Source organism: Colias croceus, chromosome 16 (assembly GCF_905220415.1).
Source record: "Colias croceus chromosome 16, ilColCroc2.1".
NCBI classification, from domain to species: Eukaryota; Metazoa; Arthropoda; class Insecta; order Lepidoptera; family Pieridae; genus Colias; species Colias croceus.
Window position 1 is genome coordinate 7,399,083 of NC_059552.1, and position 27,399 is coordinate 7,426,481.

The following is a 27,399-nucleotide window of genomic DNA, read 5'->3' on the forward strand; positions in this document are numbered from 1 at the left end:
TTTAATCAACCAATTTATTTTCTGAATCTGACGAAAGTTTCTCTATGCAATTGCTATCATTCTTCATCGTTTGTACTGCAAAAGAATATTCATTACCGCGTTTTTACGGAGTAAAGAACAATCAGACACGGATTTACATTTTAATCAAACACGGAATAATAATCGAAAATATTCAAACCCTTTTGTTATAAATTGGTTTTATTAAGCACTTGCAGCAATTTGACATATTGTATTTATCTCTATAATTTGGATTGTAATTTCCTTTCTTTCTTATGTAAGGTGCGTTTAGACCAAATTGGCAATATTGGTTGTTCGCTCTTTCTTATTGAATGAAGGATGATAAGTGTTTGAAGAAAACCTATATCTAATCAATCAAAACACGCTCATTTGGTGTACCTAAATGCACCACTACAATTTGATCTCTGTATTCATTCTGAAAAAGTACCTATTTGTCTATCATCTATAAGCATATAAATTTTTGATTTGTAGTTTCAAAATCTATGATTAAATATCCTTATTGTGTATAAAGTCCTCTACCGTGTAGAATGTGATTGTAACATTTGGAATTCAAGAAGTTCTAATATTTATTTCATGTTTCGTATTGTTATTATAGGACTTATTATTATTATATTTTATCATATTATTTTGAATGTAACACTGAATAAAAATGCAATTGATATTCATACAAATCAAAGTAGTATTAATTAGGCCAACGATTTTCGATTATATTGTAACAACGAAAAAAAATTATAACAGGCCAAAATTCAAAAGCAGGAAGTTTCGTTAAGAATTTAAATTGGTAATGAAATGAAAGTAGATATTTTGTATTAGATAGAAAAATTTATTTCTTAAATAACCCATTTATTGGTTAGAATTAATGATCGAGTAACATAAGATACTAAGTCGTAGTTTTTCCATTTTAATTAATTGTTTGGAAGCGCACATCTTGATTCCCAGTGATGTCACTTTTGCTAAGTAATGTTACATATCCACTATCTCTATTGGATATTTACATAAAATTAAATTCATCAACAAAAAACTGATAAAGACGCAATTAATTGCTTGCTCTTGTAAAAAAGTGTGAGTCATCTTTTATGATTCCACGATACGATATGTATTGAAGAACGAATTAATTTACATTCTATTGTTAATTTTTGACGAAATTCTCATTAAATGTTGTAGTATTTTTGAATGTGAAAAATAAAGATATATTTGGTGTATTTTTAATTGGAAATACATTCCAAAAAAACAAAATCATTAAATTCATAATACTCAATTCATGAAATAATATTTAAGTTAGAGTAAAGAAAAAAAAATCTATTTTATACTAATTGTAGACGTACTAAATGTCTAGATTAAGTATTGTAAGGCTCATAAAACTTTGGGCTTTTGGTCACGTGTACCTTAGCATTTCACAATAGAAAGCTTAGCCCTTTACCACTTAGACATCCCATCGCAAAAGTAGCATTTTAAATATTACTTACATAGTAAGTTATTTAAGATCACAATATACCGTATAATATTTAATCATCATTTATAGAATCGGAAAGTATCCCCATATGGTAGCATCTATTTTATGTAAAACATATAATTGAAATAATCAGAATATATAATAGTATGTGTATATTTTTTTGTAGTGACAATAAAAAAAATTGGCGCGAATTCATTTCTTTATTTGTAGATGTAACAATACGACATGGTTTGGTCACACCAAATAAATGTCCTGTGTTACAACATCGATATAATATTATAGGGATACGTGTATATATTTAGTAACCACTCCATACTTAATACATTCCAATTGTAACTTGTATATAGTCATTTTGATCTCATAAATATTTCATACTAATCGTTAGTGTTAAATTACTAAATGTCGAACACTATAGATGTTATGTTCGTGATTTTCTGTTGTATAATTACGTGTAGTAGATGCATTTTGAAGCATTCACTAAAAAGCAACATTGTGTATATAATTATAAACTATAATATGTCATAATTAGTTTGTTTTATTTTACATATACTTAGGTATATAAATTGAAAATTCATTTTATTTTATACATATAAATTTTTTGGTTCTAATTATTTACAGTCGACTCTTTGCGTTTCGGATACTGCTTTTTTTCCGTTGGCATATAATAGTTTATGGTCACCGATGATATTAAAACCTTGGGATATAACACGTAAAGTTTTATTTACACTTATAAATTAGTTCTAAATATAATTTATTTTATAATTATATGAATAATATTTATATGTATGCACTGTGTAGTTATTTATTTTAGATATGTATTAACTTGATCGTATTATGTGTTATATTCTAAAGTTTAACGGAAACAGCCGGTATCAGTTTTGTATACTAAGAAATTTTAGTGAATAAATTATTGACTGGTGCTTTCACAATAATTGTGTGTTTTATTTACCTTTATCCTCACTGAATATTTTAGGAAAATTCTATTCCTTCTTCCTGTCATTATAAATAAAAAAGTTCTTAAAATATCGTAACAGAAATTTAATCAGTTTCTGGTTTCATGTAGAATGTAGATAATTTTTAATTTGAAGGGTTAACTCCTTTGGTAAATTTCAAGTGGTTTCAAAAACAACGTACCTATTTTATGGTATGGATTTTGTCAGTTTGGCGCCTAGAAAGTGATATAGACTACTTACACAGTAGGTCAATAACTCTTGCCCATCGGAATCCAATAGATGTCGTTCAAGATGTCGTTATATTTAAAATATGACATAGCTATAATAAAGGTCAATTTCTTTTTACAGTGCATTTACTCAAACGAATAGAGCTAGAGTGTGTCTAGAGCTTGAGCAAGAGCATTCTTTCGTGATCTTTCAGTGAAAATGAAAAGTCGTATTCTGAGTTGTTCAGTCATGGACATCGCACAGAATATTTTAGAATGCAGTAAAAATGAGCATTCGCTCATGCACCGTTGAAGTTAGGTTATGTTATGTTTGTTTATAGAAAAATAAAAGACATAAATTCTTTATCAATTGTATATTTGATATCAAATCTTACATACACTTTAAAAACTTACGAATAGAGGCGATATTTAAGTAAAATTAATACATAATATTGAGATCTACTCCATATAGTGCTGTATTATGTGATCAATTTAATAGCAAATCTACGCTTATTATATCTAGTGATTGTGTACATTGGTTCACAAGTTTCAAAGCTATGTACAAATATACGTAAAATAACAGCGGATTTCGTAAAAAAGAACCTATTACAACGTGTTACGTTTTAAATTTAAATGACACACAAAAAATACTTTAAGATCTAAATGTAAAAAAAAAGAAATTTGAATTTTTGTCTTTTTAACGAAATATATTTTAAATTAATTTGTTCATGTTTTCATTAATTCTAATACATTTATTTATGAATAAGGGCCGATTTTTCAATGCTTAGATAATACTAAGAGCTGAAGAAGGTAAGATCATGTAGAATATTATGAGCCTATAACCCTCTTTTGGCGGGAAAATGAGAAAAAGACAAATATCTCGTGATTGCTTTTTTTCGTTTGTTGCTTCATTTAATAATATAAAACTTTGTAAAATGTATTAAATAATTGTAAATACAATTACCCAGTCAATGAATAGAGCACTTTACTAAAATTCCTTCTCAATCACGAGATATTTGTCTTTTTCTCATTTTCCCGCCAAAAGAGGGTTATACGCTCTTAAATAGAGCTGCCTACTTTAAGCTCACGCTTTTTGGTACATCTCAATTCACGTGTTTCAGGTGAATGCTTCCAAGCAAACAGGATCGGGGTCCAATGACATCTATGTACCAGCGTTATGGTATTACCCCCTCTTCCAATTTCTAGAGGGGACGACGGAGCCATGCCGACCTGGAACGGATACTTTGGATGACGTAAGAAAAAAATATATGTAATTTATAAACTGATGTTTTATTTGTCAGATACACATACACACTAAATTTATGTAGGAACTACTCTCAACATATCCTCCTGAAAAGAAACTCTGCCGTTTCCATTGAAATAAGTTGTAAATTTATTTCGCACGTTGTTGCCTTCATTATTGCGCTCTTTTTCACTGATTTGCGCTAGAGATACAAGTCCTGTGGTTTCTTCCCGCCAGTCACCATAACGAAAAGTAGAATCATTGATATTTTCAGCATCGACACATGTTTTTGTGATATAATTTTTTGACTTTGTTCTTAAATAATTATGTAAGGCACAACAAGCGAGCACAATTTTGTCGACATTATCAATGTGCACACTTATTCTTTGACGAAATATCCTAAAACGTGCTGCTAAAATTCCAAACGCGTTTTCAACTACTCTCCTTGCTCGTGATAATCTGTAGTTGAAAATCCTTTTCTCGTGAGTTATGTTCTTAAATGGGTATGGCTTCATAATGTGTCTATTAATGCCGAATGCTGAGTCTCCCAAAAACGTGTAGGGCACTGAAATATTTGTGCCCTGTAACGTACACGATGGTGGTAGATGTAACTTATCTGTCATTAATTTATTATACAGTGATGTATGAGTTATGACACCGCCATCAGAGACGCTTCCGTTAATGCCAGTATGTATATACATAAACTCATAATTTGCATTTACTACGGCGAACAGAACTGTACTAAAAAAGCCTTTATAGTTATAGAATAACGTGCCACTCCTCGGTGGCTTTTCTATGGATATATGTTTCCCATCTATTGCACCAACACAGTGATCGAATTGCCACTTTTCTTCAAACATTTTAGCATTATCTTTCCATTCACTTTGCGTTGCAGGCATCTGAAACAGAAAGTAAAGGGAACGTTACGTCACCAGATATATCAGCATCGACATCATCGACACAAATTATAAATACAGAAATATGTGATAAAGAGGGGCCCGCGGACTCTGGAAAAAGTTCACAGCCCAAGAAGCAGAAAATGTCCATACAAAGTAAACAAGAAAAACTGTTGGATGCTGCTCAGACACTGATGACTCGACAAGACGATGATTGGGAGATAATAGGAAAGTCAATAGGCGTTCAATTAAAAAACCTGAGTACCCATCAACAAGTGATTGCCCAAAAAATTATCAATGATGCCCTATTTTACGGAAAACTTGGCAAATTGACAGACGAATCTAGTATCACTTTATCTCCACAACACACAGTATTACATCCTCGCATTCCACATCGCTACTATCATTATTCCTCTGGCTCTTCAGTGACAAATTCATCAACGCAGCCATATCAACAATATTTGGCACAACCGTCTCCTCAACCATCTCCACAATATGCGATACACCCGTCCCCTCAATCATCTACACAATTTATTATACCACAATCCCCTCAAACACCTCCACAGCATACGGTACAACCTTCTCCTCAACCACCCCAACATCATATGATGTCACAATTCCCTCAAGCATCTCCAGAGTATAACTCCACTGTACAACCATTTCTACAGTCTATCCCACAATATACATTTGAACAACCTTCTTCTGAATACGTAAATCTAACCAACGCGACACATTCATCGTCGACCGACATAAAACTTACCACTGAATTTCCAAATTGTACAAGTGACACAACAGTTCAAAGAGGAACTGGCTCAGACATGAAGGACTTTTTGATCTTTAATAAAAAATAAAATAAATAGTATTAAATACCTTGTAACTATGTTTTTGCTTAATATAAATAAATAAAATAAAACTTTTAAATTGATGTTTTAATTATTCTATAAGAATTCAGTCTACTTACCTTAATAAAGTGTTTCAAACAATTATAGATAGCACAACATGTCTCTGGAATCATTGTGGACATAAGTTGCGGCGATATTATGGCACTGAATTTCAAATCTTCATAGCTTTGTCCAGTTGCTAGGAAACGTAAAGTAACTGTAAGTCGTTCTCTCGGACTTATGGATTCTCGCATTACGGTATCCTGTTTCTGTATAAATGGTGTCACCATATTGAGGAGCTCTTCAAAACACTCAATATCCATTCTTAAAAAGTTTCTGAAATCATCTGCTTCTAAATGTCTCATGACGTTCATGTGGCTTAATTCATGGCGTTTCATTAACCAGTTTTTAACCCAGATCCTCCTTTTTCGTCTCTGATTAGGTGGCACCGTAGTAAGTGCCAAGACAATTCCTATTTTCTGCTGTTTTGAGAGCGTCGGCGGCATTTCGGAAAAACGAGCAGTCTGTAGCACGGTCGGTTACGTACTGACAGGCAAGGACGTGTGTAGAGTAGAGACAATTTTATCGCCGATTCAGCCCCGATTTCACTGTCTCGATATCGCCAGTGATTTTAGGGTCGTGAGTAGCCGCTTTAAAACTTATTCGTCGAATAATGTATAAAACTACCATTTTAAAAACATATTCTAATTGCCTGCAGTATTTGACAGTTTACGTGACATTTTAATATTATTGTGTAATACTTTATTGGATGTATAAGTTTTATCCAAGCATTGAAAAATCGGCCCTAAATAACACATTTACCATTACATTTGGTCATAGCGTTAAATACAAACATTATTTTATAGAATACATCAAATGTTAATTTACACAACGATTATCTCACAAAATTCTATTAAATTAACTCAAACTCAAAAATTGATTTTAAGCCTTTAACTTATTTCCACAATATACGCACAAGAAAACACTTAAATTTACATTGAGACAATTAATCGCTAGTGTGTAAGTAGCCTTAGATTTAAAATCGAGTGATATGAAACCCTTGATAAAGTAAGACATACAAAGCTAAATGTTATCGCATATTTAACAATATTGTCATGCCGTTAAGGACGTCTTTGATATCATCTAGCTAAAACCAACCAACAAATAAGGCCGTGGACGTACTAGCAGATTGTTTACAATAATTAAATTTATTAAAACATGGCAATATTTCATTCAGTTATTTCACATTATTCACATAATGTCTAAACACAAAAACTACATACATATAATTAAACATTTATTGCGTAATTGGCAAGTAAAATACAATTACATTATGGACGAAAATTTTAAACTTTTCATTCATTACAAAATAAATTATAATTCGTGCGTAGCAGACATAGACAAAGATAAATAAGAGCAATTATTAGTTTTTTTAATTCGTTTTGACACTATTTCCATCTGGCAAGAGTTTGCACACGAAAAAAAAAAACGACTACAGATTTTTTTTGAAATTTTAAAAATCGAACCTGCGAAATCTTATTATCAATGGATACATTTATTGCATAAAAAGATATGAGTACATAATAATATACAATATAGATATGTAGAAAGATTTTGGTCCGAAATTGTTGGTACAGAATAAAAATCATTTCCAAAAACTATTTGAGTAGAGAGCAGATATGTAATTCAAGCCAGAAAACCTTATTGTGTTACCACAAAAATCTTTAGACAGGGTTTAACTTTAAGCGCGGGTTCTCTTAATCCGGTTTTGTCGTATTTCACATAAGACAACTATTAAAGTGACAGTTGGTTTAAAGTTAGACTGTGTTTAAATTGTTTTGTGGTAAGACCATTAAATTTTATTAAAATAATATAAATTTATACTAAATCTGTCTATAAAGATATTTCAATTTGTATTCACGGATTCATTAAATACAATAAACGGATAGATGATGGGGACCAGTTTCACGACTTCCTGATAAACTGACTGATAAGTCACTGATACATATTCATAAATTTTTCATCATTTTAACTGACAGATAAGCTAAACAAAACAAATTCAGAAGTTGTGAAACCAGCCTATAATTTGTACAAAGGATTACAATTTAGAAAATATTTTCTTGAACGTGGCTACATTTTTGCGTTAGTACATTAAAAGACTCATCATTTGTCCATTATCTTAGCTTAAATACAAACAAATACAATAATAATATCATTTTACATATTGTCAAGACACAAAGATCTTCCTAAACGATTAATAAATCGGTAACCGTAATTATAATATATTCCTAATATTTACATTAAATGCGTGAATAAAAATGCAATTTAATATCAAATTAGGCAAGTATCAGATCCAGAAAGCATCTTCAAAAGAAACAACGCACATCAAATCAATATTTTCTAACATCCAAACTTAATTTTATTTACATTATGAGATATGTTAGGAAAGAGTTCTCCTTCACGAATTTTCTGTCATCCTGTCATATTATGTTAAAAAAATAAAATGTTAAAGTAATTAAAATACCAAAATATCATTGGTCAATAACGTTATTGCGTCATATTTTTTTCAATCCCGTTTTCATTTCAACCAATCATAGCTCTCTATTTTGCGCGCGAATTTCGTTCTTGTTTTAAATAATATGCTTTTTTCATCTTTCGAAACCAATCCAACAAAAAACAATCAACATCACATTTCAATCGATAACAAAAAATCAATCCATTTCTTACACAAAATATCCTAACAACATTATAACAGCGAACATACGATTACAACTTAATTAACTATATTTTGAGTTATACCATATCTACTAAATTTTTTCTTAATATTTACATGAGGCAAAAACTGGGCAAGTCTATGTCCTATGCATAATATATTTATGAGGTGCAATATTAAATTGAGTAAATGACGTCACACAAGCATAACTATCGCTTACAAAGAAATGACTTACTAAATACTTGGTTGATATTATAGTCAAGACCTCATTATAGTTAAGACAATTTTCTTTTGTTCGTACTCTCTGTTTAAAAAGTTTTGAGTATTTGTAACAGTCTTTTTGCTTTTGTTTTTATTTTGGTACCGAGTAGAGAGCATAATTTAAGCAATTAACCCCTAATAGTGGTTTTTTGTTTCTTCTCTTAGACTTCAGATCTTTTCAACAACAACTTAAGGTCACCCATTAAACATATTTGAAAAGGTATGTTAAACTGCTTCTCTCTGTATCATAATTTTTTCTTCATGTCTTATATTTGACACAAACAATTACCAGCTTTCATAAAAATAGCATTGTATAGTTGTCGGTTTCTCATACGCAACGAGAGTGATTTTTTTTTAATTTATATTACCAACTTGTATGCTCCTTTAGGCAATCGAATAAAAAAAGCATTGAAAGTAAATGCTGAAAAATTTTCTTGCTTTGCATTAAGTGCCCTGTTATCTAATTTGCGATATTTGAATCGTCACTACTGGGTTTTAAAGTGTATTAAAGTGCAAGTTAATCGAAATATTCACTCTTTCGCGATTTTTATAAATACGGCATCCTTTTCTCGTATATGCCGTAAGCCGTTAGAAGGTTTTTTTTTATCTTCCACATTATTATTTCCACATCTTTCTAATTCTTATTACATCAATTCACCATCAGATTGTTGCAAAAAAATTAAACAGAACGCCTGCATTTCAACTTGCAGCGTTCAAAAATAGCACCTAACATTGAACTAAAACCAATTTCCTTGTTACCGCTAATTCCAGACACTACCACCCTAACCATTTAGGTGTTAGAAGCTAGCAATTTTTTAGGACGGCACAAAAATTCAATTATTCGGAATTAAAGCAGGCCTCGGTCTAATTCTTTTCGCAGCATTCTGGTCAGTTTGAGCACTCCTTCGTCTATTTGTCCCGCGAATAATGAGTCTAAGAGGTCGGCTCGAGACGCGAGCGCGAACACTCCGGCGAGACGAGATACCGACTTGTCCGATAGATGGCGCTCTACTACTGATCTGAAAATATTGAGATAATAAATTTAAGTCTGGACTATAAATTAATATGCATTTAGTTTTTGGAGTTATTTTTAAATGCTGTATAAAAAGATGGGAGAGTGAACTGTAATAAGTTTTAATAAGATATATCTCCAGGACGATAAACTAATAGTATTACTAAATCTTATCAAATATCAGGAATCATAACCAAAAACAAATCTTGAGGAACCTACTCCCATCTGTATAATAATATTGGTTTATTTAATAGATTTATAAATGTACTTACTTGAGTGACTGATGAGATTCCCTCAACGCGTCCTGCAGGAAGCCTCTGTCGTACGAGAACTCCACCTCCGAGAAAGATACCACAGCCATCAACACCGTCTGGAAAGTATCATAAAATTTATTGGTAATTTGAAACATTACATTGCACTAAATAATTTACGAATTGAGGTAATTTATTATGTGTAGTGTTTTCACGTGGTGTGTTTTCACCGGTGGAAACACAGTCTTAGGGTGCTTCTCCAGCAATAATGTACGAGGTAAAGGAAGCCTTATTGGTTTCTTAAAAAAGATATTCCTCGCTACACATTCTTACACATCATTGGTGGAAAAGCACTCTTATCCACAGATCAACATTAATATCATTTTCACTAATAAGTTGTCTAGGAAAAGGGTCGTCGCTTTTAATACAGTAGCAGAGTAAAAGAAATTGATTGATAATAAACAGGAGTAAACACAATTCTAAGTTTAATAGTGACCTGGAACTTGGATCGGAAGGCAGTGAGCGCACGCTCGTCAGCCGCGGTGAGCTGGCCGTGCCGCCGCAGCACGCCCAGCTTTACCGCTGACTTGATCACGTGTTTCACAAGTTTTTCTGCCTCGCGTTTCTCGACGCGCTCCCGGAGGACGTTTAGGAACTGAAATTTTATAATTACAGGTCAAATTTGACGATAATATCAAAAGATTTGCTGTTGTTAGAACCTTTATTCATATAGTAGTGTGGTTGGGATTTGGACTTTATTTTTTTAATCAAAATATTTACAGCGCGTAGATGATTAGTTCGAAATGTTGGAAAAAAATATCGTTTCTATGCAATTTAAAGCTCATAAAAACTATTTGTCCACCCAGAATATTCAAAATATTTAAGTTAAATACCATAATATGCTCTTACAGTCATTGGTTCTACATTAACTAAGCAGAAGATACATGAATTTGGCAAACGAGAAGAACCTTTACGTAATATTTAATATAATATTTTATCACACAACGTACCTGATCCAACAACTTAGCAGCATGTTCATCGAGAACGAGCGCGCGCGCGCTGGCCGCGCCGCCGACTCGCGACAGGAACTTCTTCTGCGCGCGCAGCGATATGTCGCGGGCGCACCACGCGCCGCCCTCCATCGCTGTAACATGACGATTGTGAAAATTTGCCTTTACTGATATGAAAAGATATTGTAACTAATTATTAAGAATGTATATGTATGTTGCCTTTATGTATTTTATACCTAATTATTGTACTACATAAGAAAACGAGGCGTAAATTAGGATAAGCTCAAACTTTAAACTTTTTTTGTAAAAAGTTTTACAATTGTTTATAATTCTTCTTCATATTATCATAGATATTTGTTGCTTTTCCTCATGGTAACAACAGTCTTATTATTACAAAACCGATATGGCTTGAATTAATATAATAACAAATTCATCTTTCAATTGGATTATAACCTTGAATACCTACACTTGTATTAAAAACAGGAAACTTAATACTTTATACAACAAAACAACAGCTGTTGAAGCAGATGCTAACGATCCCAATGCAACATCGGGTCAAATATCACTTGACACGAATTCACTGAACATTATAACGTTCTAACAATAAAAATTAAGAAGTCTTTAAGGATAATTAAGAAAGGGAGCTTAAGTTAGATAGATGTGGTGTGCATGTGGGTAAGCGCAGTGGTTAGGAATGGACTTTGTTAGCCGCCGGGTGTGGGTTAAATCTTTCCTATGATATAACTATTAAAAAAATCTGTGCTTTTAATCATAAACATAATTAAAAGCTAAGAAAAATAAATTTTCACAACAAACTAACTTAAACACTCCACGACTTTACTTGCTCAAGAATATTAATTATCAGTTATTCCACACACCTAATCATTATCAAATCAAATATCGAAATTCAACCAAATCAGTTTTTTATAGGCAAACACATTTGCAAAAGTACAATATTAGGAGCATTTTTTAAAGCATTTGGGATGAAGAAAACAAGGATGCAAAAAAAAAACTGAATATGGGAAAAAATAAAAAATAAACAAAAACAATACCAGACTATACGACGAACAACAGTATGTTGTTAATTAAGAAATTGTAAATTTAGCTTTAGTGACTAAATTACACCAATTGATCACGACAAAAACAAGTGGTCAAGGGCAGAGCGGATGAGTAACAATTTACGTAGTAGACCACTAATTAGTATAAATTAATAATAGAAGATTAAATATATTTTAAATTATGACATACTTTTTGTTATTATTTATTAATGAGCGCAAGGCTAAGAGGAGCAAATAATAAGTAAATTGGGGCTAACATTTTTTTTTTTTGGGGAATCACAAAACTACAAAATCCAAGTAATTAATTGATAACAACCCATATATTATGAATCAGGGAGACACAAAATCCATACCAATAAAATTTATCACAAAAATATTGCAGAATTTTAAAAGCACGCACATGCACTCACAAAATATACTTATGTAGATATATCATCTTTTTCACACTCATAAGGTACCTAACAATAGAAGATAATTCACAACACCAAAACCACCTACTTCCCTACACCAATAATAATTATATAACCATACCAATTTTGAAAAACTGATAATGATTCTCGAAGCTCTATAAAATACAGTCAACGTACAAAAAATAAGAGAAGATCCTCTTCATATTTGATGAAGTCACAGATAATAGAAATATCTTGTAAAAAGGTTTTATCCCGAATACACTCTGGAAAAAATATTGTTTATTAACGAGCTGTATATAAATTATAATCCTAGACATGTTAGTTTTGACTAGTAATCTCTTTTTCTAGGAATCGGCGAAGACATGGAGATGTAAACATAATGAGGATGCGAATTAAAGTTATCTAGAATAAGATTCTCGAAATAGATATGAATAAAAATATGAACAGAATACTGTAAAAAACAGACAATACGCAAAAATTGTAATTGTTTCTTCTATGAATTAATTTTTAGTATAATTAAGGCCTTTTATTAATCACACACTTAAATATCTCATGCTCAAATGTAAGTTTATTTTTTCCAAAAAAAGAAACATAACTAAAGCAATCAATTATACAAGTCTCAACATTATAGTGAGCTCCTATCTCCATAAATATTATCGGGAACCAAAACATCGATCAATCCACACCCTTGTAAGCTAAACCAATATGCTAATCTATACAAAAGGTTTTCCAAAGTGTTTTTGTACGATTTTCAAATATCATATATTGAAAAAACCCATCTGCATATTAGCTTACACGAACTTGCAACCTATGCATAGGGTTTCGTAAGCCAAAACTAGTACCAGGTCATTTGCAAAGTTCCGTAGCCAAATGACCGAATATCATCGTATCGCGTGAGCAAACGACCTTCGGAGACTGTACGCCCAATGTCATGAACGTTGAAGGCATTACGATAAAGCCCTTTACCTGAAGGGTCTTGATAAACGTGTAATATATTTGGATAACATTTGCAAGACGTTTTTTGATGCGTGAAATATTAAAGTTAGTTTTATTATTTACAGCATAGTTTAAATAATTATCCTGAACAATCTATAAAGTTTTAAGACCCTAAATAAGTATATGGTTTTAATTCATTATAATGGATGATAAAATAATTTTATATGTGTCGATATTCCAGACATAATTTTCTGTGTTGTCGTTTCGTCGAGTTTTATTATTTTGGATGCTAAAAGAGAAATCAATTTACAATGTGCATGTATTCTTTATAAAACTCAAAACATAAAGGCACGTAGATACTCATCACTTTTGAATTATAAAGGTTTAATTTTGATAGTGTATCAACTATCAAGTCAATTAAATAATGTATGAAAGGAAACGTTAGGTAGTGGAGGCCAATGTAATTCCTTGTAACCTTTCAGAGGTCGCACGACTCTTTGTATAACTTGATTCAATAAAAGCTTTGTTTATTTATGTGCCTTTTGAAAATACGTACATATATTGTTAACTTGATTTTATGTTTTTTTTTTTTTTTTTAAATAAAGGCTTGAACGTAAAAACGGATCTATTATGCCATTGATAATACAGGTTTACCCTAAATGAATACTTCTATTCATTCAATAAGGTTATAAGTACTAAACGTAGGTAATCCGGGCGGATGCATGACCAACTCAGCCACTCGTGACCCGCCAGAATGGCGCGAAAGGATACGGGTTCGAGTCCCGCCTCGTGATCGAATTTTTTCTATTCTTTATAAATTTATATTTATAAAGCATTTGAATGCCGTAAAACCAAAAATATAAATTCAATAAATATATACTTACAAACTTTAACATCCAAAATAATCCTTACTCATAGAAATCTGATCGTATTTTCAAAAACAAATTTGCGACAATGTCACGAAGTGATATTTATTCCAGACCCACTTATTCCCAAGAAAACGGAGAGAAAATTATTACTACGAATGTAGCCAACCTTTTTCTTTTGTTCGAGTTTACAGGCTTACGGCCAGGTGAAGATTTGTTAGGTTGCTTTCATTGTATAGATTTAGGTACTCTTATGTATGTGTTACTATTTAATATTAAGGTAATGTGCGAATTTTCACAATCAATGTCACGTCTATTCATTTTGTATACCTGTAAAATACTCTTCTTTAGTCCTAAGAACATAATAAGTTTGGTATAGCTGGTAGAAATAAGCTATAAAGTATAAATACACGAATTTAATTTTCTTCTATTCTGAAACCGGGAAAAGCCGGAACAAAGACCTAGTTCTGTATGCTTAAGCTTGTTACAACTTTTTGTATTACTTGACCTTTCGTGGTCATGTATTTTATCTCATTGATATTGTAGAAATGTATTAGTTTAGAAATTTCAATATCATATAAGTTAGTAATATAATACTTTTTATCTTTTTAAACAAAATTGTATTCTCATATTTCATAACTGCAAAATCAAATAAAATTGATAGGGAGTTAACTATTTAGAGATTAATTAAAAACATATTTTTATTCGTAGATTTTTTTATGCAGGACTTTCTTTCATTTAATAACTTTCATTATGAAGTGAAATAGATTGTTGGATTCTTGTTGGATTATTTAGAGCCGATTTTTCAATGCTTGGATAAAACTTATCTGTCCAATAAAGTATTACACGATAGTATTAAAATGTCACGTAAACTGTCAAATACGGACAATTTATAGAATACGTTTTTAAAATGGTAGTTTTATACATTATTCGACGAATAAGTTTTATCCAAGGATTGAAAAATCAGCCCAAACAAAAGCTGCATAAATAATTGTAACTTAAAAGTCATACATGCCCAAAATAAACTACATAACAAAACATTAGCAATCCAATCTAATTAGCAGAATCTTAGAAGGTTATCGACATTTTAGCCTTGCGTTCCTTCCAATTATGGATATTCATTGCTGCACATATGAAGTAAATTTATTTTAAATATAAAGGAAAAACTAAAATAGACTAAAGAGGTTATATGTAAATGATATTGGAATTCCTATAATTATACACTAAGTATTTCATGGACTCCAAGAAATAAATTGAATTCATATCTCGATTAAGCGTTACCTTATAATATGCTAATCTGAATCGGTAGTAATTGGTAAAACTAAGCTATGACGATTCAAAAGTGCTCTTAGGAGAAGTTTGTTTGTTTGTTTGAACGCGCTAATCTCATGAACAACTGGTCCGATTTGAAAAATTATTTCGGTGCTAGATAGCCCATTTATCGAGGAAGGCTATAATATATCATCACGCTAAGACTAACAGGAGAGGAGCCAAGGGGGTTAAACCGCGGGGAGCAGCAACTTTCTTATATAAGAGTCAAAGTTTGTTAGACCCTGGAAGGATTTTTTAAAACTGTAGGTATCCATTAAACAAATAAAAAGCGACCCATATATGCATTTACAACTCTATATTGCATAGAGCCTACAATACTGAAATTTAAAAGAAAGAACCTAAAAGCTTGTAACACATATTTCACATGACTCTAAATTTAAAAAACCCTGGTCATTTCAGTCCAATTACGTAGGACTACCGATATCCCCGGGGTATAATTTCCGGCCCCCAAGGGCTGCACTATGGACGATTTATCGTGATAAAATCGGGCAGGTTATTACATAAAACCAATATAATATAGTGCTTCGTAATGAATGCTAGGCCATTTACTATTAGCGTAATTTATGTAAGAATCAACCTTGATTGCCAATACTTTTAATGTAGGCGAAGTAGCAAAAAATTATGCGAGGCAAAAACTTGCATCGTTTCTCGAAAAATAAAGCTTTAGTTAAGTACACAACTGTTTCAAAATGATACGAAAATTCAGCTTTAAATTTCCTTAGGGACCTAAATCTTGTAATTGACATTAGAAGAACGGGTTTTCGCAATTCAATTTGCACTCCTCCTTAATTCTCTTTCAATAGAGAAAGAAAACAATACAGTCTGGACAGTATAACTAGAGACAACTAAGCTCCTAGACACTATAACACAGGCATTTTACCTGTGGCCAGGACACTCTCTTTGATTGCACTCCATTTAATATTACTGAAAACCAGTTCACGTCATTACCATAGCAATCGAGTAACAAAATATTCAACAAGCTGAGTGCTCCCGGCTCGTATTAATTGAAAAGTTAATTAACCAAACTGTATCGCTCCGAGTTCCGACTCAACAGCCCGTACGTACATATTTGCTATTTATTCGCGGGTCAGGGAGTAGTATAATTGAGTATTAAGTTTTTAGGTTTGATCTACTTTTTTAAGGAAAATATTAAAGAGAATTATGGTAAGGCCGGATTCTGGGTCTTTCGCTTCTATATTGCTCTTTTATATTCTATAGATTTAAAAAAAATTACCAATTTACGTATAAGCCACTTCCATGGTTTAGTGCTTATCACGTGAGCCTTGAACCGAAGTATTCTGGGTTAAGGAAAATGAATTGATCTCATAAGACAGAAAAGATTGATACATCTCCGTAAAGAAAATCTATGAATCTACCTTTCAGAAATTTTCTTCTACGGAGAATCGAGAAGAAACTATCTGAAAAGTAATTTTGTCCTTCCAGTAATTTGATAGACCTTAAACTTATTTGCTCATAACTTATCCTATTGATGTTTTTGATACATTGTAGGTTCCGAATACATCGTTACTTATTGGTGATTATAAGGTAGTATTTTTGAAGTGAAATTTATTTAGGCGCGTTGAGAGTAAAATTTTAAGGCAATACCGTCACGTCATGGAGTAAGGGGACGATTTTATTATCTTTGAATCATGCCAAAGAAGTTTCACTTCTCACGCACTTTTTTCATATATTTTATATCATCCAAATATTTTCCCTATATATTTGCATAATTAAATTAATCAATACCAACATCTAATGTTAAATCCTCTAACAAATGACATGTAACAAGCATTTAAAGTTTAATTGAAGATTGTTACGGTCAATGGACAGGCAATGATCGCGTGATGAACATTTTATTAGAAGCAGAGTTTTAACAGACTAAACTCTTGTTTTTCTACCACATTGTATAATTTAAATCGTTAATATAAATAAAAAGTGACCTAGATTTCTGTTATAATTACACTATAACATATTAATCTACTTTAAAAGCCATTAATCCGGTACGATGGTAGTTTTTAGTCAAAAATATGTAAATAACGTACACGTATAATACGTATTTTAATTTACATTTACAATGTTATGCATAAATGATATTATCACAAAAACCCCGTTATTTGCCATGGACCATTGAACTATAAAAAGCTCCTAACAATATTTTTAATAGAATTTTCCTGTTCGAGAACCTTTTCTCGAACAGGACTAAGAATAAGAAGAAAGAATAAGAAAGAATAAGAAGAAGAAGAATAAGGATTCTCCTTTCAAAAAACTCCGTAGATCTGCGCTATCAGGAATTAAATAGTATTAAAATAACAATGCTATATAACAAACAAATATATCAATGTGGTATAAAATATTCCCAAACAGTTAAACGCGAACAAAAATAGACATGAAAGAGCATCTTTTTAGAATTCTTTAAACCGATTTTCACATTTTCCAGAACATTCTAACCGCTCTAAAACTATGGCTCAAACTTGAAGTTTTTAAAAGCTTCGTGTCCAAAGCAAGCTATGTATTCCACTTTAAACGAAATAGCAATGTATAAAGTATAAAATATGGAAGGGTTGCGTGACAAAACACGAGCGATCGATAGGCCTTACCTTTACCGCGTTGAAAGACTAGGTGTGCCGTGTGGAGTTAATTATTATTTATAGAAATACACTTCCGAGATTTGTCTCGTCTTTAGTTGTATTGGTTAGTTATTCTTAATGAATTCCGGTCTAAATCTGAACGATAAACTGTTATAGAGGAAATGTAAGGTAACGGGATTTTATGCTGGATTAATGTTATAATGTTATCTATACTAATAATATAAAGCTGAAGAGTTTGTATGTTTGTTTGTTTGAACGCGCTTATCTCAGGAACTACCGGTCCGATTTGAAAAATAAAAATATTTCGGTGTTAGATAGCCCATTTATAGAGGAAGGCTATAGGCTATATATCGTCACGCTAAGACCAACAGGAGCGGAGCAATGCGGGTGAAACCGCGGAGTACAGCTAGTAATAAATAAATGATCAGGATACTAAGTCGCTGCAAATATAATTAGATTGTATTGGCGAAATATTCTAAAACTACCTATTTTAAGAGTCTCGAAGCAATTTTACAAACTCATAACTTATTTTTAGTTTTTAGGATTAGTCAATAATTACAAAGTCGGGGTGGATGAAAAGTATACCCAATTTTTTTGGGAAATGAAATATAGAGGCATATTTATAACTTCTATCTTGAATATCAGCAAACTGCTTTGCTGAATGTAAGCCATCCGGCATTAATGTAACAGTTTTTCTTAGTTATCTTTAGTGATAAAGTCTATATTAGGGTGGACATATTTACATGCAAGTTGGATGAATTATCAAAGGTTCTTCTTTATATTATTTGTTATTAATTTATTATTTTTTAGATTGTATTTTTATTATTGGATTGTATTTTTATTATTGGATTGTGTATATTGTCATTGTTTGTCCATTTAGTAGATTGTAAGTTTATAAGTTTAAGTTTTTAGTATAAGTATTCGTTTTAATATATGTATAAGGATTTTAGTTTTAGTCAGTACCGCATTGGATTAATCCTGTAAAGGTAATTGATGTGTGTGTGAATAAATAAATATATTGTTATAAATAGGACTTACATTGAATACAGTCAGTTATATATTTCTCATATATGTAGTTTATCCGAATTTCCAACAACAGAAATAAACCCCAGTTGGCGTGTCGAATTTAATTTTAACGGACAACCACGTCCCTGCGACAACGGTCTCGTAAACTAATTTTATTTTCTTGACTTATTTTATTGTTTTTATTTGCCTGCGAGAAGAAAATACGCCTTCTTTATTGAAAATAGATTGACCAAAAATAATACTTATAAATTTTTCTCTAGCATATAATATTCTATCTCTCTTCTAAGAAGGTAATTTCAGTCTCCTATTTTCATAAGAAACACATTTTCTCTATGATAACGTCGAGCACTCACATTGTGTATGCTTCAGCATTTCTTATCTCATTTTCTCGACTTACTAACACTTCAATATTCAATTCGACAATATTCAAATTTAAACTTGATTTATCAAAGCGACCAATAATGAAGGAGTTTTAATTAAAAACAGCCTGTGTCAACGACGGGCCAAAGTAATGGTCCAAGTCTGGAAGTACCCTTGCAACTTATGTCTATAAACTTTAGGGACACCACTTTAGGACAAGGTTATATAATAATGGGACGTTAGCTAACTCTGTCCTTTTCCTTTTCATTTCTTTGAAATGTAGTTTGCTTGAGCGAGAAGTGTGTATTATTAACTCCAACCTTAATATCATAATTATCAAAGCCAAATGGTTCATTGAAATTAGTTATAACATTTTCATTGCTAACTGTGATGATTTAAGATTTAAAATCAGCTACTGAATCATCAACAAAAGTACTACAACTCATGTCTTTATCTCTATTTTTGATTTGTTACGAAATTGGAGGCCTTTCATTAAACCCTTAGACAATCTGGCGAACTTAAATCGGCCTGTCTTACAGCACTCGTACAAAATAAAGTAGCAAGAAGTAAAGACATTAAAGCAGTAAGAAACTTTGTAAGTAGCTAGTTGGAAACAAGATGACGCGGCGGCGTACCAACAACTTTATTACTTTTTCATCACAATTTGTAACGAGATCTAGAGGCAAGTAAGTCGTTACAACCACAATGAGGCTTCGAATGGTTTCATAAATCACAATTTTTATTGGTTATGTTTTTGTCGCATTAGTTTTGTCTTTATCATTGTGAGCAATGTGATTGGCCGTTGTTGCTATTCCAAACTATTGGATGATGACTCCTTTTTAGAGCAGCTACTGTCTCATCAGATAATTGAGGTGTAGAAAGTATTTGTGTTAGTAAACAAGCGTCTTTAATTTGATTGAGTTCTCCTTTAAGATATGTAGGAGCGTGTTTGGAGCTAGATATTATTTATATAATCGTAACAAGTTTGGTAGGGTGGACATTGTCTAAGAAAGCTCTTAAACGTGACTGCATCACTACTTTTCTAATGTCTTCCAAAATTCATAGATTCATTTGAACTACATTGACTAAAACGACACTGACAAAATTCTATCCCCAACAAATTAGAATACATTGTTTGTCTACGAGCTCGTAAAAACCGGTACAAAATAATTTATCAGGACGCGTCATAAAATGTTTGATTGAACACGTCCACTGTGAGACAAGTCGTAAAACTTAACAAGATGTAAAATTGAAAGTGAGTGAATTTTTTATTTGTGTGAATCTGGGTTAGACCATAGTATAAAGAGAGAAGTAGGCCGACCCCCGGTGTTGAGGAGCGCACGGTAACTAAATTCGCGAGAAGCAGGGTTATCACTTGTTACATTGATTTTTAAATAATTGTATAAACGAACACCTCCCGCTCACAGCAATGGCGCGGCCCTCATAAGACCGGTCCATGAGTAGGAACCGAGCAGCATTGTGTGCGTGCATCAAGCTTGCGTACGTACATGAACGCGTACATACAAACGGCGCGATGTTTCTTTGTTCGAAGATAACTTACGTTTCTCTTTATATACAGTACCTATACTATGGTTAGAGCGATCATGTTCCACACTGGGTTGTTACCGTGAGATGCTTTATAAAATAAACTCTTAATTACTTCAAGTGAAGTGGACGCGATATTGCAGATTTTTATCTTCTTTATTTTTGTTAAGCTGTTTTTAATCTTATATCTTTTTGATGGGCGATATCTCGATACTTGGTTATTATTATTACAAGTTTTATGTACTGTATATTAATTAACTGTCTATGATATATATTTCTTTGTGTTCATAGTTTCTAGGAGCTTTTTTTGTTGCTATGGCTTCTAAGATTAAGATTAGAAACTATATTTTTACACTTGGGTATCGACTCTTGAATATATCGAAAGGGATGTTCGCAATTTTGTATGTGAAGGATTTTATGAGGTTTCTAGATGTCTCGCCGATTTTATTGGAGAGGAAATTTATAGCAACCGTTATTTATACGCACTTATGCAATTTAAGCTTCCTGATATGTTTAGATGTAGACTGTGCATTGTATTTTCTTGGCCATTGCCAAGGTCAATACATTTAAAATCCGTTAAATGTCTTTATTTCTATGGCATTTTTTACCTTGAATAATTAGAATTTTGTCATTAGTTAATCGATATAAATATAAACAAGCAATTTCTTACACCGTTTTATAAATTTCTCTTTTATGTTCGTAAACGCAATAACATCACAAATTTGCTTTCAAATCCTGAGACTTCCTTTCCATGTGAACGAACCGTTACAGGGGTACCTACGAACAATCGAAATAATAATCTTTATAATACAAGGTCTTTGCCCTATAATTGAAGCATCCCTTTATTAGAATTGGGGTCCGTTTGAATGTAAGGATTTAGATACGAGAAAAGGTCAGGAGGAATGACCTGTATCTACCTGAAGGTATTAAATTTTAGATTAATGATAGTGATGAAATATTGAGACATGAGCAAATCCATACTTAATATTATAAATGCGAAAGTAACTCTGTCTGTCTGTCTGTTACTCAATCAAGCTACTGAACCAATTTGCATGAAATTTGGTATAGAGATATTTTGATACACGAGAAAGGACATAGGCTACTTTTTATCCCGGGACATAGGATAGGTTTTATCACGGAAATCCCACGGGAACGGGAACTATGCGAGTTTTTCTTTGACTGTGCGGGCGGAGCCGCGGGCGGAAAGCTAGTATATTATAATTAAATTTGTTTAAGGGTATTCCAACTGACGACAATAATTCTGATAAGTAATATTTGTAACGCCAAAACAACATTTGAAAAGGAATACGCAGAGAATAATAATAATTTATTGGTAAACGGATAAGTGGTAATATTATCATCATCATCATCATTAGATACACAAATGCGCTTACGTAATAATTTAACTTACCTCTTCATTAATTTTGTTATTTTAGAGCTTTTAGTTTAGTTTATAGACATAATATTATGATCAATATTGGGAGAAGCCTCTGGCTCCTGAGACACAGTTTAAAACTAGTTCGGGAGCCAAAGGATTCATTATTTAGACCTGTGTAATTATGTCAATAAATAATTTTTATTATTTATCATCAGCCCATGCATACGATCCTAATGCTGGGACACGAGCTTCCTATGAGGGGACGTTTATTTTATTTTCCATGGTCCTCTTCACACTGTACTATGTTGTTAATTCTTATATTGCCTACCTTCGATTAAACATATGTACCATCCTATTATACCAAAAAGGGTAAACACAAAAGGGTATAAAATTCCAACAATTTCCGGTTTCCAAATACCTTATTCGTTTTATAAGATAAATAGCAACAGGAATATTGAACTACGCAACGCATTCGGCCTTGGAATTCTCGGAAGCGTTGCTATGGCAACCAGCTGCTCTTGACACCCTACGCCGTTTTGTACTACCCTTGGGCTCTTCATAATACGGAATCCTTCAATATAATGAGGTAATTTGCTTCCATACACGAAGAAAGTCGACACAACATTAAAAAAATAACATTGGATATTCAAAAAACAGTATTGCGTAACCGCCGGCGACGCGACCTTGCCCGCTTCGGAAGTGTTGCTATGGCAACAAGGCATTTTGAAATCTCAACAAATGTATTTGCCAAGGTGTTTGCTAAATACCCGAATTAAATCTTTTTTTTTTTTAATCTGCAATAAATTAGTTTACTAGAATTCCGCGGGTTTGATCGCGTGTGCGTTATCGCATGCTGGCCATGCCTTTTATTTCCATTCTCTATTTTACTCTTTTCAAGTTTAAGTTACTCAACAACAAGTGGCCATTAAGAATATATAATATATAGTATTTTGAACAAAAATTGTGAATATATTATGAAGGGAAAAAGGGACATATTTCCTGCAATAAAATCGACCTACATCAAATATTATCATAGATATTTATTGGGCAAATATTTATTTCCTGTCAGCGAAGTTAAAATTGTAGGCATGAAAATCTGTGTTCGACAGATGAGTGGTTCTGTGCCAATTCCATAAACCTAAACAACACGTGATTTAAATTGAAACATTTTCCATCTGACATAAAAAACCAATTTCGAATACAAATTGAAATACCTATTTAATTTCCCTCTAATCCCATCACACTGCGTATCATCCCTTAAATGTCGACGTTTGTACATTATACGATGTCAAGTGGGATTAGGGCTGCGAGATAGGTATACTAAGTCTAGAATATAATATGAGAAATGCTTTAAAATATAGAGATATAAGTGGGATGTGGGAGTTATTAGGAGAAGCAGGATTTAAACCTTAATGTAAATTACCTATTCTAAAACAATCACGTTATAAAAATGTTTTGCTTTAAAGTAAGATTTATTTTGCCATTTGTATTAAATTTTACCTTTTACGTTGCTTTCAGGCAATCAATTTAGATGAAGCGATTGTAAAACACGCAGCTATTTGAAGTTAAATAACTATGTTCGATAAGCATTTTGTAGGCATATTTTTTATATTCTGTCAGCACTCAGCAGTATTTTGTATGTGGTGGTGTTTGTATGTACCTATCGTGCGTCATAAGAGATGTGGATCTATCTGTCCAGCGGTTAATCTTTCTCTGGTCGTATCAGTCTTAGGTCTCAACAACTTTGAATGGAATACATAGTTATATTCCCACATACTTGTGGACTATAATATACTACTGCGCCCTGCCGTTTTACCCGCATTGCTCCGCTCCTGTTGGTCTTAGCGTGATGATATTTAGCCTATAGCCTTCCTCAATAAATGGGTGATTAGCGTATTCAAACAAACAAACAATCTTTTCAGCTTAAACATTGGCAGGAAATATAAAGTATATAGATTTCCTGCCCTTGTCTCAATCAAGATTGGCAGAAATCCGAGGAGTAGGTAGTTGAGATGTGCCCTACATTTTAATCAATACTTCATGAATTAGGACGAATCCTGTCTGGCAGCCCTATGGGACACTTCTGTTTGTTGGAAAACGCTTGGCTCTAGACTAACTAATTCAATTTGCTTTATTTTGAGCTCGCTCGCTTTTATAGATGCCTAAATTTTTATCAAGTTACATTCGTGAATAATTTGCTTTTTAGTTACTAGCTGACGGCCTTACTAATAAAAAGTTAAACAGTGGATAAATTTCTACCATTTTCTACCATAGCTGTGTCCTGCTCTTGCTCACATGAAACGTCAATCATAAAAACAAGACAGGTTATTGCAATAACTAATACATTGCATAGCGAATGGGTAACATTTTATTAGTAAGACCGTTATTGTATATAGCTTTCACAACATATTCTGAATTACGCATCAACTAACCTCCAAAAGTTTAACTATGGTTTCCGACAGAGCTTTAATAATATTTTGTTTACCGAGTAAGATATCATTTTAATAAGAGAAAGAAGTCATACAATTATACACCCAGAAGTCTATGTCTATCTGATTTATTTTTTATGTTCCGCAATACTAGTTACTAGCCTCCATTCGTTTTGTGTATGTTAAAATAGATCTTACACAGGGTGGCTCTGAAATACGTTGACAACTTATTTTACGATTTATTTTATTTTTCTAATACACAGTATATCGATGACTACTTTATAATAAAAATACAGTATTATTTTAATGTAAATATCTATTTATTTTCAAAATAACCACCTTTAGCTTTAATACAAAGGCTTAAACGTTTTCTGAAGTTTTCGACGATTATCCGTACCTGCTCTTCAGATATTTTGTCCCACTCACGAGTAAGTGTTACCTTCAGCGCGTCTACACTTCTGTGTGATGTTGCACAGGCCCTCACCTCTAGAGTTGACTATACGCTGAAATCCATTCGATTAATGTCTGATGAAAATGGAGGCCATTCCTTGGAACTTATGAACTCTGGCAAATGGTCTATACATCACTACTGCACATTTGAGGCCCTGTGAGATGCAGCAGAGTCCTGTTGAAAAGTCCACGGTTGGTCACCGAAGTGCTACTGGCTCCAAGGAAGAACTACACTCTCTAAAATATTGCGTCGGTATATTTCTTGATTCATTTTCACACCTTTTTTTACGAAAACGAGAGGAGTTTTGCCTGTTGAGCAAATGCCACGCCAAACCATGACTGAATCCGGTCTTTGCCGATGGGGGATAATTGCTGTGGCTCCAAGGCGACAAGAAGAGTAAACTCTATTGTTTTGGCGGTTACGAGACTGTTCAATCTGAAAAATTTTTTCATCGATGAAAAAAATATTTTTCCGCGCTTCACCAGCGGAGCGCGCTTTCAGTAAGCGACATCTTTCAAGGCGTATTTTTTTATTTTTATCATTCAACCGCTGCGCTTTTCGCAGCTTGTATGCTGTTAACTTGAGCTCATTTTGAACAACTCGTTGTAACGTTGAATGACTTACATCTAAATCTCGAGCCATTTTTCTTACCTGGGCTTGTGAATTGCGGGTCTATCTTTGTTTGACGATATATCGAAGCCAAGGCGTCTTTACAGTTCTTTTTCTGCCTCTTCCCAGATGGTCATCAAGATGGCCAAGCTCATCGTAGCGTTTAATAGCAGAAAAAACTAACTGCCGACTGACACTGAGAAGTCACACTATCGCGTGCTGCCGCTTACCAGCCTCATATAAGGATATTATTGCACCTCGTTGAGCAGACATAGTAAAAAATGACTAATTTTTAATTTATTCTCTTCACAAATAACGTTAAGTTGGCGACAAAACATGTGAAAATAATAATTAAAAAACAAAAGCAACGCAGCATGTCCCATTTTTGAAATTTATTATTTTGAAATTTGTCAACGTAATTTAGAACCACCCTGTAAAGACAGAAAAGTGTATAGGAGATTACAGTTTAATCATACCTGAAACTATGATTCGTACATTTACAAATATATTCCTCCCACAAGATTTATTACCCAAATCCTTCATCACATTAATATGACTCTAATTTCACACAAGCAGTTACCATAACACCAAGTGAAAATCGCTACTAAAACCCAAAACACCATAAATTTCGTACACCATAAACTATAGAACACAACGCATTAACAAGAAGTGATCGGCCATATTGATTCCATGATTCCTATGTCACCATAAAGTAAATAACATATAGGTTTCAGAGTAGGCGTTGTCCTGGATTGGAATTCCGGTCAAGGTGTTCAGGTGTGTTTCCATGATGTCTGATAGCAGTATTATTACCAGTGTTGAAAAGTGATGGCGCTAGACGACCTATACAGGGTTATCTCTAGGGTCTAATGAAAAAAAAACGTTTTTTTTTTTAATTTAGATATTTTCATTCCTGCCCACCACTAAAAAGCGAACGTGTAGACATTACAAAAGCACAATTCAGTTCAACAACCTAGATAGGTAGAAGTTAGCACACACATAAATTTGGCAATGCGCGCACGCACACAAGTGCATTGATTCTGGCGGTGTTTACGATTTAGGAAATTTTTAAGACAATTTCAAATGAATGCTATTTTTTTTTTATTCGACAATAATGTTTCAAATGTACCTTTGGTTTAATATCTAGATCTTAATTTTAAATTTTGGCTGGTCATTGAAAACTAACCCTGTATAGCGCTGTCATTTTTCTTTTCTGGAAATATTATTGCTTTAAGACATCATGGTACGGAGATAGGTGTGTCAGTTTGACACATGAAGGTAGATAGATATAGAAGGCTGTACGTGAGATTAGAAATAATCGGAATCGATTGACTTGAATATTTTAGTAGAGTGAACTTGGAAATAGCTTGTTAAATAACGTATGTATTGCTTATTAAGTTTATAGTAGTTAAGTATTGATTTCTTTTTTAGTCTCCATATAGAACCAGTTTATTAATAACTAATTATAGTCATTTATTCAAAAGAATAAATTACTTTTGAATAAAAGACTATAA

General features: G+C 32.6%; 2 protein-coding genes across 2 annotated transcripts in view; both read right to left on the minus strand.

Annotated features, from left to right (window-relative positions):
• Positions 1–3,457: 3,457 nt before the first annotated feature.
• On the minus strand, positions 3,458–6,302 carry LOC123698393 (putative nuclease HARBI1). The gene is made up of 2 exons (XM_045645001.1): positions 5,731–6,302; positions 3,458–4,772 (listed from the first exon to the last, which is right to left on the minus strand). Exons 1-2 carry the CDS (start codon positions 6,154–6,156, stop codon positions 3,951–3,953), a joined length of 1,248 nt encoding a protein of 415 aa, XP_045500957.1. The 5' UTR covers positions 6,157–6,302; the 3' UTR covers positions 3,458–3,950.
• Positions 6,303–6,934: 632 nt separating this feature from the next.
• Positions 6,935–27,399, minus strand: part of LOC123698394 (tumor necrosis factor alpha-induced protein 8-like protein) — a 44,081-nt gene continuing 23,616 nt past the window's right edge. Inside the window, exons 3-6 of the mRNA XM_045645002.1 lie at positions 10,898–11,031; positions 10,384–10,542; positions 9,909–10,006; positions 6,935–9,643 (exon numbers count right to left, since the gene is read on the minus strand). Coding sequence (XP_045500958.1) covers positions 9,472–9,643; positions 9,909–10,006; positions 10,384–10,542; positions 10,898–11,031 — 563 coding nt within the window. The 3' untranslated portion in view covers positions 6,935–9,471. The remainder of the gene's footprint in view (positions 9,644–9,908; positions 10,007–10,383; positions 10,543–10,897; positions 11,032–27,399) is intronic.